The 12,362-nt window shown below is 43.4% G+C and overlaps 1 protein-coding gene across 2 annotated transcripts in view; it reads right to left on the bottom strand.

Moving 5' to 3' along the window:
• ate1 (arginyltransferase 1) overlaps window positions 1-10,237 on the bottom strand; it is a 291,958-nt gene extending 281,721 nt beyond the window's left edge. For both annotated transcript variants that reach the window (XM_084321688.1, XM_084321689.1), the window contains exon 1: window positions 10,117-10,237. In XM_084321688.1, the coding sequence (XP_084177814.1) occupies window positions 10,117-10,219 (103 nt within the window). In that variant the 5' untranslated portion in view covers window positions 10,220-10,237. The remainder of the gene's footprint in view (window positions 1-10,116) is intronic.
• Window positions 10,238-12,362: the final 2,125 nt, after the last annotated feature.

Here is a 12,362-nt window from a genome sequence, read left to right as displayed (position 1 = left end):
TCCAGAGGTTGTTTGAAAGTTTGAAACTAGAGAGAGCTGGTATGAATTGAGGGGAGTTTGTATGTTTAAACAAAGAAAAAAATAATAGAGCTAGGACAAATATAAAAAAACAGATGTATATCAGTAGGGCTGACCTTCTAATTTCTTTTTAAAATTCGAAGCTTCGGGGCCGAGATTCGATTTTAATTCGAAGCTTCGAGATAAAAAAATATATATATTTATAAATTATTAATTTATTTATTTATTTTTTAAGTTGTGGGACTTGTACAGCACTTTGTTCAACTTTGTCAGTGCTGTAAAGTTTAAACCTTTTTAAATCTTAGACAAACGAAACACTTTGCTTTCATGAAATATTGTAAGCACTAAGCAGTCATTTGAGGCTTTATAAAAGCAGCACAATGAACACAAATCTGTCAGTGCCGAGTCCGACCTCATCTTAAATAACAAACAGCATTGCTTGTTGTAATTAACAAAGAGAGGCAGAGTTGATTTAGCAAAACATTTTAATAAAAAAAAATTTATATATTCGAATTAGGGGTGGACGGTATGGTCTAAAATTTATATCACGGTATAATTTGAAGCATAGACGGTAACCGCATATATCACGGTATCAGTGTTTCCGTTAGAATAATTTTTTTTGCCTGATAGGCAGGCTATATAAAGAATGACATCCTCAAGGCATGTAGATTTATAATATTTTAACTTAAAACTAGGCTACTTTTGCGTATAAAGTCATTATATTCCAAATAAAATAAGTCCAGAGTCCGTGCTGCTCCCATTGCAAACAGCCGGGCTGGATGCTGGATTTTGCTAGAAGCATATGTAGCTGCAGAGCCGCAGAGCCAGCGGCGCTTTCAGGTCTGGTCACAGCTTTCAGCCGTTGGGTGGGGGGGCGCTGTTGAGCGGGCCTGTGAGACCTGAAAGCGCCGCTGGCTCTGCGGCTCTGCAGCTGCATGCTATTCGCAAATCCACTGCTGCCGCCGTCCTCCCGTCCTCCGAGTCCCGGCTCCCGCTGCAGCCGTCGTTATCATAACACTACATGCATATCATAATGTTTACAGCAAACTGTAGTTGATCACCAGGTATGTTTTATTAACGTAGAATAATTCATATAAGAAAAACGATAGGGACATCTCTTACCTTTCTCCACTGGTTAAAAATGCCAGGAACTGAAATTGAAACTTGCTGTGCGCCGCGGTGATATGTGTTTATTATGAAATGACAATTGCGTGTTGACACGCCCACTGCGCGAAGCCTCCTAAATAACTTTTTCCAGTTTGCACATATCTATTATCTATGACTAATTCTATCTATTTTTAGGGGCAAATGCGATTGAAATAGTCGCTGTGGTTACATGACGTCATTGCTATTTTAGAGCTACTCTACCGGTTACAAGGTATAGTCAAAATCCATACCGTAGAGCAAATTAATACCGTTTATACCGTATACCGTTTATACCGTCCACCCCTAATTCAAATTGTATTTTCATATTCGAATCCCATGCCATCGTAGGGCTGGGCGATAAAACGATAACGATAACTATCGCGATAAATTATTTCCTCGAAATAAACATGAAACGTGGTCGCAAAGTTTCGATATATCGATTTTCCAAGCTTGGATATGAGCACGCACTAACAACCAATCGGTGAAGGAGATGGCCGAGAGCGAAGGAGACCCGGAAGGAAGGACTCACTCAACAACAAGGCTTGCTAGGCTAATTAGCTTGCACGCGATGTTTTATATATTTACGTGCAGAGTATGTGTGTGGCGTGAATTCTGAGGCCACGTTTATAGTAGTGTGGGGTATACAGTGGGCGTCGTTTCAATATATTGTGGCGGAAGAGAGTATTTTAGTGTCATATTTAGCACATTGTCATGGAATACACCGCTTAGAAGCAACAGGCTGGCTAGGATAACTAGCTTGCACGGCGATGTTTTATATATTTACGTGGCGAGTATGTGTGTGGCGTGAATTCTGAGGCCACGTTTATAGTAGTGTGGGGTATACAGTGGACGTCGTTTCAATATATTGTGGCAGAAGAGAGTATTTTAGTGTCATATTTATTACATTGTCATGAGATATTCCGCTTGTCGGCTAACTGCTAACGTGCGCGGACTGATGACGACATCAACTCGACTCGAGACATTCACTCAACAACAAGGCTTGCTAGGCTAATTAGCTTGCACGGCGATGTTTTATATATTTACGTGCAGAGTATGTGTGTGGCGTGAATTCTGAGGCCACGTTTATAGTAGTGTGGGGTATACAGTGGAAGTCGTTTCAATATATTGTGGCGGAAGAGAGTATTTTAGTGTCATATTTATTACATTGTCATGAGATATTCCGCTTGTCGGCTAACTGCTAACGTGCGCGGACTGATGACGACATCAACTCGACTCGAGACATTCGCAGCAGTATAACACCCCTTCCTGACAGGCAGCGACGCGAGCGAGCGTGATTGCGAAAATGATTAAAATGTATTAGTTTCAATCAGACTATCCTGACCTGCCGCGAGCGACAGCGAACTGAGCTGCGATGTCGTTCCCCCCTCAAATATTCGCTCGCTGTGTCTCTAGTTGAGCGATAACGCGGCAGAGTCCCGCCCCTAAACACTTTTTATTGGTCAAGAATCGCAGGCTGCTTTGCCCCCGTTAACACACACAGACACACTCGGACACACTCGGACACGCGCCGCCTCATATCAGGACAGTGTCGCGTGCGATTTCGTCTCCAGTTCGCTCGCTCGCTGGCTGTCAGGAACCGGTGTAAGAAGTTAATTAAACTTGACAGACATTATATCGACGATAATTATCGATATCGAATTATATGAAAATAATTTTATAATTTTATCGCGATAACGTTTTTAGTCATATCGCCCAGCCCTAACTGGCTACCGTCCCGGGAGCTCACGTTGATACCTGGATGGTGCTAACTAACTAGCTACCGTCCCGGGAGCTCACGTTGATACCTGGATGGTGCTAACTAACTAGCTACCGTCCCGGGAGCTCACATTGATACCTGGATGGTGCTAACTAACTAGCTACCGTCCCGGGAGCTCACGTTGATACCTGGATGGTGCTAACTAACTAGCTACCATTCCGGGAGCTCACGTTGATACCTACTAACTGGCTACCGTTCTGTGATTTGTTTACTTCGAGGTTGAAGAAAGTGCACTTTCAGGTTGAAAGAACGGCCCTAATCTCAACGTATTTCAATATAAGCGTTATGTATGGTGATAACAAGTATATTGTTAGCTCCGCCCCCCCCCCCCCCCCCGCTGATGAAAATGAAAGTCATACCGTCATATTAGGGCTGGGCGATATGGAAAAAAATCATATCGCGATAACGATATGATAATTTTATTTTATTTCTCGATATCGATAATTATCGAATTGTTATAAGTATAAAAAAACTTTTTTTTTTTTTTTTTTTTTTTTAACAACAGATGTATGTTTATTTTGCAGCAATTCTTTGTCATTGCCGCCATCTTTAGTGTTACATCCCCTCACACAGTTTATTTTCGATCTTTTGGCGCTTTTTTGGTGGACAAACCACCGCACATGTGACTGGAGTCTAGTTCTGCTAGCACACATAGCCTACTGTGTACAGACGGTTTCAAAATGTATTTTAAATTAGAAAGCAAACAAAATAAATGGACAAGAGAAAAAGAAATCTGAATTTGGTATTGTCATTTGGACAAGCAAAGCCATTACTTTAAGTTGCAGGCAAGAAAGACAAGTCTGTCCACTGTCTCTGGTTTTAAAACTGCCCTGTTGCAGGTAAAAAAAATAAAAATAAAAAAAATAAAACGATTTTTCGATTTTTTTTTTATTTCGATATTCGATATCGATTATTAAAATATATCGCGATATTTATCGTTATCGTTATATCGCCCAGCCCTATACAAAAAAACGATTTTTCGATTTTTTTTTTTATTTCGATATTCTATATCGATTATTAAAATATATCGCGATATTTATCGTTATCGTTATATCGCCCAGCCCTACGTCATATACCGTATACCGGGGTATTATGTCAGAAAGGTATGGCGGTATGAAAAAAATTATGAGGCTCTGAAAGTGCGCACCTCAGCCGACAATGCAGGGCTTGTGACAGGCAACATGAATGACCACAAGGCGGCGAGATACAACGTAAGGAGGACAGTAATAGAGGCAAAACGGTATTACAGGGATAAAGTTGAACTTCAGTTTGAACAGGCTGACTCTAGAGGTATGTGGCAGTGACATCTCCTTAGCAAATGATCTCAATACCTTCTATGCGAGGTTTGAGGCTGTGAATAACACCAGCCTACAAACCACTGCAATGGAGGGAGGGGGGCACTGCTGATGGAGACTCAGTGTTCAGGTTAACAGAACATGAGATGAGGAGGACCTTTAAGAAAGTGAATATCAGGAAGGCAGCAGGACCGGACGGCATCCCCGGCCGCGTCCTAAAAGTCTGTGCCGACCAACTGGCCCCGGTATTCTTTCACTGACATATTTAACCTGTCCTTAGAACAGGCTGTCATCCCCACCTGTCTGAAGAAGTCCACCATTATCCCTGTACCCAAAAAATCTACGCCTGCTTGCCTCAACGACTACCGCCCTGTAGCTCTCACCTCCATAGCCATGACAGGGCTGTACGCTAAGCTTTTTCACTAGGGGCACACTTGCCCCTAAATGAGAAATTTAGGGGCAAAAAAAAATTTTTAGGGGCACATTTTTAAATAACAATTTTACCATTATTTATATAGATTGTTTTTGATTAAAAAAAAAAGAAAAAAATTATTTTATATAATTTTTTTAAATAAAATATATATATTATATAATCATACTTGTAGTTGTATTATCTGCGAGACATCGCCACCACGCAACAAGTCAAAATGCTCGCTATATGCAACCAGCTCCACTGTCTGTGTGTACTCGAGTAGCCTCCAGCTACGGCCAGGATTCTCCGGAGCTGCAGCTGGACCCTATACTGTAGCCTCCAGCTACGGCCAGGATTCTACGGCGCTGCAGCTGGACCCTATTGACTATATTCAGTGTGCCCTCAGCTCGAATACGCATCGACTCAGTGTTATAAGACATTGATATCAGGAGCTATCTGAACTATTTAGTTTAATGGGACATTTCGTTTTGAACAGTTAGGGTTGGGTACCGTTCACATTTGAAGTAACCGGTACCTGGGGATCAATAATAGTATACGACGACAGGGCTTGAGACTAACACAGTCCCGTCGTCCCGGGGGAAATAAAATATGTATTTGGGATGAAGAAAAATCCTCCACGGGGCCGGGACACAGTCGGGACGAAGAGGATTTATTTTCCCCCTGACTTGGAAAATGTCAACTGCGCCGACTGTCAGTGCGCATATCACTGTCAAACGGTGCGTGTCTTCCGAGTGCTCGCTTTAGTTGACAGTGGCACGAGACCACTGCACGAGACCCGCGGAAATATCAGAATGTTTAATAGAATGTTTAATAAAGGTTCTCGTTGTTCCGGCCATCCTCTAGCCATCCTCTCAGTCAAGGGAGCACTCTCAAACATGCTGCACTATTTGAAGTGTATAACGTTAAACAGAGCAGAAGAAGATGGAATAACAGACACAGACTGACCAACAGGGAACTGCATCCAACCCTAGTACAAAGGCAGGTCTGCGGTGGTGGCTACTGCCACTGCTGGCTCAATGTTCTCGACGGTCACATTTTCATTCGACGGCTCACTAGGAGGTGGAACGCGTCGAAAATATGAAGCAATACTAACTTTACTTTTCTTCATAGGCATAGCTAAATCAGACAGTCAGCCAGTCTATCAGAGTGCTCAATCGATTTTCCCCACTCTCATACCTGAGTGCTCAGCTCGCGTGAGTGACGAATGCAAGGCTTGAAATCCCTACTCGCAAGCCCGCCCCCAAATATTATTTAACAATCGCAACGGCCAATTAAAGGGGCAATTTGCGACGAGCTCGTCGCACTATACAGCCCTGCATGAAGTGCTTTGAGAAGCTAGTAAAGGGCTACATCTGTTCCTCCCTCCCCATCAACCTGGACCCCCTGCAATTTGCATATCGCCCCAACAGGTCCACGGAGGACACCATAGCCCATGTGCTGCACACAGCAGCATCACACCTGGACAAGAGGCAGGGAAACTATGTGAGAATGCTGTTCATCGACTACAGCTCAGCATTCAATACCATAGTCCCCTCCAAACTCATAGCCAAGCTCAGGGACCTGGGCTTGAACTATGACCTCTGCCAGTGGGTCTTGGACTTCCTGACGGGTAGACCCCAGGTGGTGAGAGCAGGCAACTGCACCTCCTCATCCATCACGCTCAACATAGGGGCCCCCCAGGGCTGTGTTCTGATTCCCCTCCTCTACTCTCGCTGTACACACACAACTGTGTGGCACAGTGGAACAACACAATCATCAAATTTGCTGACGACACAGTAGTGGTAGGGGTGGGAATCACCATCAGTTTCATCACGATACCATTTCGATTATTTGGACAACGATATTTGCCGATATCACAAAGTCTGCCACGATACGATACGATTAGATTCAGGTGCCTGCGATCGATATGAGACGATATTATATGCCCATTCAGTAACATTTAGATCAACTCAAAAAAGGCAACGGAAATATCATTTGACATTTTTATTTTTGAGCTCTTCCAGACATTTAAATGAAAAACAATTTATTGTTTTTAATACAAATAGACCTCCTGTTCACTGTAAACTTGTAAAGTGCCACGTTTTGATAAATTGAGCTTTAAACTCCACGTTCAATTTTTTGGAACTCACAACGATTTGCGATTGGGATTTCTGTGTTTGTTATTAGTACAAAACGTAACACAGCAGCTTCAATTTGGGTATTCGAGAGATGGCCATGTCTGCAGGTGTTTTGTATGGACATTATGTCAAGTCAATCAGGGGGAGCTTCTTTGACTCATATCTCGCCTTAGAATCACCAGAAAGACTTTCGAAATAGTGAAATGCCATGTTGGCCTCAATATTTTCAAAACAAATCGTATGAAAATGTTATGAAATGAACAAGAATGTGATCAAACATGTAATAAAAACGGACCTCAACGCATGCATTTGATGGTAGAAATCCGTATGGTCCCCCTATCCTAAACCAAGATGGCGGCGGTCTCGTGACATCAGAGTGTCTTCGAGAATGTTTATGTTCCCCGGGTCCTATGTTCCCCCGGGTCCTATGTTCCCCGGTAGCGATAGATAGTCAGACCACCAGCCCTGATTCCAAACTCTAACCTTAACCAACTTCGAAAGAGGGCCTAAGCATAACCAGTTCGAAACAAGGCGGACATTAATAATTAATAAAATAATAAAAATGTATAAAAATGTCAATCAATCAATCAATCAATCAGGGAACATAGGACCCGGGGAACATAGGACCCGGGGAACATAGGACCCGGGGAACATAGGACCCGGGGAACATAGAAAGGGATGACCCCGCTAGCTGCTAGCCTAGCACTTTCACTACAGTAACATCAAGCTAACAGGCTAGCTGCTAGCCTAGCATCTTCCCCACAGTTACATCAAGCTAACAGGCTAGCTGCTAGACTAGCATCTTCCCCACAGTTACATCAAGCTAACAGGCTAGCTGCTAGACTAGCATCTTCCCCACAGTTACATCAAGCTAACAGGCTAGCTGCTAGACTAGCATCTTCCCCACAGTTACATCAAGCTAACAGGCTAGCTGCTAGACTAGCACTTTCACTACAGTAACATCAAACTAACAGGCTAGCTGCTAGCCTAGCATCTCTTCACTACAGTAACATCAAGCTAACAGGCTAGCTGCTAGCATCTTCACTACAGCAACGTAAAGCTAACAGGCTAGCTTAGAGTAGACGACAGAGTACAGCAACTTGCAATGGGCCTGGTCTACAAGATGATACACTATACGACTAAGGTACCCATGTACATGTCAAAATACTTCCCAAAGGTCAGTGAATACCACAACCACTACACCAGAGGAAGCTCAACAAATCATGTTAAACCCAGATTCGGCTCAAACAAGGGACTAAACACGTTTCGCAATTATGCCACATCAATGTGGAACGCCCTACCCAAAGCTGTAAAGGAATGTGAATCTCTACCCACATTCAAAACCGCTCTTAAAGAGCACCTACAGGAGGCTGCAATTCGAAACTGGCCACCGTAAATGCCCAAAACCCCCACCACCTCCTAATAGACAGTCTCCTCCCCACCGCATGTATATATTCTCTCCCCGCCGTATGTATATTTCTATCCCACCCACCCACCCCCTCCTAATGTACAGTCCCCTCCCCATCATATGTATATACTCTGTCAGGATCTAGGGGTAACAGTACTGTATATTTGAATACCGTTTATGTCACAAAAGTATCAGTACTAAATACCTATATGTCCCTATGCCATAAATGTCATGCATGTTGTGTATGTCATAAATGTCTATATGAATTGAAAATGGGGGACCCTGATGTAAACAAGACGAAAGTCTTTCTCTGGTCTGCATCCCCTTAACAATTGTGTGTATTGAGCCGTACTGTATTGTACCCATTCTGCAATCTGTTAAATAAAGTTTTCATTCATTCATTCATTCATTCATTCATAGCACTTTCACTATAACATCAAGCTAACAGGCTAGCTGCTAGTCTAGCATCTTCACTACAGTAACATCAAACTAACAGGCTAGCTGCTAGCCTAGCATCTTCACTACAGTAATGTAAAGCTAACCGGCTAGCTGCTAGCCTAGCATTTTCACTACAGTAACGTTGAGCTAACAGGCTAGCTGCTAGCCTAGCACTTTCACTACAGTAACGTTAAGCTAACAGGCTAGCTGCTAGCCTAGCACTTTCACTACAGTAACGTTAAGCTAACAGACTAGCTGCTAGACTAGCATCTTCACTACAGTAACATCAAGCTAACAGGCTAGCTGCTAGTCTAGCACTTTCACTACAGTAACATCAAGCTAACAGGCTAGCTGCTAGCCTATCACTTTCACTACAGTAACATCAAGCTAACAGGCTAGCTGCTAGCCTAGCATCTTAACTACAGTAACATCAAGCTAACAGGCTAGCTGCTAGCCTAGCATCTTAACTACAGTAACATCAAGCTAACATGCTAGCTGCTAGCCTAGCATCTTAACTACAGTAACATCAAGCTAACAGGCTAGCTGCTGGCCTAGCACTTTCACTACAGTAACATCAAGCTAACATGCTAGCCTAGCAGCTACACTACAGTAACGTAAAGCTAACAGGCTAGCTGCTAGCCTAGCATCTTCACTACAGTAACGTAAAGCTAACAGGCTAGCTGCTAGCCTAGCATCTTCACTACAGTAACATCAAGCTAACAGGCTAGCTGCTAGCCTAGCACTTTCACTACAGTATCAAGCTAACAGGCTAGCTGCTGGCCTAGCACTTTCACTACAGTAACATCAAGCTAACAGGCTAGCTGCTAGCATCTTAACTACAGTAACTAACGTAAAGCTAACAGGCTAGCTGCTAGCCTAGCATCTTCACTACAGTAACATCAAGCTAACAGGCTAGCTGCTAGCCTAGCACTTTCACTACAGTATCAAGCTAACAGGCTAGCTGCTGGCCTAGCACTTTCACTACAGTAACATCAAGCTAACAGGCTAGCTGCTAGCATCTTAACTACAGTAACATCAAGCTAACAGGCTAGCTGCTAGCCTAGCATCTTAACTACAGTAACATCAAGCTAACAGGCTAGCTGCTAGCCTAGCACTTTCACTACAGTAACATCAAGCTAACAGGCTAGCTGCTAGCCTAGCACTTTCACTACAGTAACATCAAACTAACAGGCTAGCTGCTAGCCTAGCACTTTCACTAAAGTAACATCAAGCTAACAGGCTAGCTGCTAGCCTAGCACTTTCACTACAGTAACATCAAGCTAACATGCTAGCCTAGCAGCTACACTACAGTAACGTAAAGCTAACAGGCTAGATGCTAGCCTAGCATCTTCACTACAGTAACATCAAGCTAACATGCTAGCTGCTAGCCTAGCATCTTGTATCAGGAGTAGATAGACCATCACAGCGTCCATAGACAACATTATGAAGCTAACAACATGAAGAGTGTCAGTTCAGGGACTCACCGTGAGAGAAGTTGCCCTTGTCATTCTTACAGTAACCACACCGATAACCGTCATCGCCACCGAAATACTCCACTATGGTGTAGGAGCTGATGCCTGCTGCCATGTTCAGCCTGTCAGTCAGTTAGTGACACCGGGAAGGCCACAGGAGCTCTCGCGGGACTCGCGGTCAACGCTTCCTCTCTTAAAGGTGAATTCCACCTAAATATTATTCTGTTTTGAATTGATTGATTGAACATTTTATTAACAGATTGCAGAATGGGTACAGTACATTACGGTACAGCTCAATACACACAATTGTTAAGGGGATGCAGACCAGAGAAAAACTTTCGTCTTGTTTACATTGTGTGTGTGTGTGTGTGTGTGTGTGTGTGTGTGTGTGCGTGTGTGTGTGTGTGTGATATACCTGTCAACAGTCCCGTTTTTCCCGGGATTGTACTGTATTTCAACCTTCTTCACGCCCTGTTCACGGTTCACGGAATTGGCACGTTTTTTTCCAAAAAAAATAATAATAAGAAAAAATTGGATTGTGTGTGTGTGTGTGTGTGTGTGTGTGTGTGTGTGTGTGTGTGTGTGTGTGTGTGTGCGTGCGTGCGTGCCTGCGTGCGTGCGTGCGTGCGTGCGTGCGTGCGTGCGTGCATGCGTGCGTGCGTGCGTGCGTGCGTGCGTGTGTGTGTGTGTGTGTGTGTGTGTGTGTGTGTGTGTGTGTGTGTGTGGGTCACGTTTAAAGGTTAGGGTTAGGTTAAAGGCCACGGTTCGTGGTTAACATTTTAAATAATTTTTATAAACTGGTCAACACTGCTCAAAACTGCTGTATTTCCGTATTTGGCTGCCTGGTGCGCCTGTGCTGTGATCACAGCGCATGCGCATCATGCACCCAACGCCGGAAATAATGCAGTTTTGACCAGTTTATAAAAATTAAAATTAAAATTTTGATCAAATATTTTTATTTTCTTTTTCTTTTTTCCAACATGAAACAAAACATATCACAATACAACAACAACAATACATAAAAAGACTTCCCAAGACAATAACTCAACACCACATGACAAGACAACAACTGATACAAACTGTACAGTGATCATCCTACATGGACACTCGCTCGTTCTCTCCCCCCCCCCCCCCCCCCCCCCGCTCACCCCAGGACCTCAACATGAGTCACACTCACAATACATCACTCAGCAAAAAACAAGAATCAAAACAAAAATTTCCAAACGTATATGCGTTCCCTCAACTTTGCCACTGCAGCAGCCAACCAAATTGCGATATCAGATTCCCTAACCCCTATAACACGTGCCGTGGATATCTCCAAATAGATCACGTCAAGGTAGGTGAGAAACCATACCTTTGGACAGAGTCTGTCTGGGTGAAACCAGCGTGAGGCAATACATTTTTTTGCGGCTGTGAGGCCGGCCAAAATGAGTTTTTTCACCTGTATAGAGGTCGGTAATTTAGAGAGATCATTCAATAATAATACAGAAGGAGATACAGGTATGGTTAGAGAGAAAATGTCTGAGAGCTGATATGTAACATTTTCCCAAAAAATCACAACAGGAGGGCATTCCCAGTACATATGCATAAATGTGCCTGTGGTGCCATTTGGACACAAGGTATCTAGAGAGTCAGGTCTGAGACCCATTGAATTCAATCGTCTAGGGGTTAAATAAGTCCTGTGAATACAATTTAGATGAATCTGTTGGTGATCTGGGTTGTGTGAGGATAACCGAACATTTTCCCAGACTGCATCCCAATCAAAATCTACATCCAACTCCGGGACATCCTTTCTCCAAATCGTATCCAGGGGGAGCTCTTTATACGAGGTCATGAGTAAATGGCGATAGAAGTCAGAAACGAAGCCTCTCGATGTCTCTTTGTCATAAAATAATTTGTGAAAGTGGTGATGCACTAGTGGAGCGTCCCATGGCACGCCATGAGCCTTCAGAGCTGCTCTTATTTGTAAATAAAAGAAAAAGGAGGTTCCGGGGAGATCATATCCGTTGTATATTACTAACAGATTAACAGTCAATGCGGTTTCATTGCTGGGTTAAGTACTTCTATTCTATTCACATAATACGCCTACTTCATATATCTACTCCATTCACATATATGCCTACCACTTGTATCTATTGCTATGTCCGCCTACTACAATCTCATGAGCTGTCTAACGCCTGTCCCGTCTCCCTGTCTCCCTATGACTTGCTGTCCTGGAGTGTTGACCGGAGTGTTGGACGTCCCGTGACGAAGGCCGG

The sequence above is a fragment of the Notolepis coatsorum genome (genome assembly GCF_963971535.1).
Source record: "Notolepis coatsorum genome assembly, chromosome: 9".
NCBI classification, from domain to species: Eukaryota; Metazoa; Chordata; class Actinopteri; order Aulopiformes; family Paralepididae; genus Notolepis; species Notolepis coatsorum.
The sequence above is the reverse complement of the archived record's forward strand: the minus strand, read 5'-3'. Positions and strand labels throughout refer to the sequence as shown.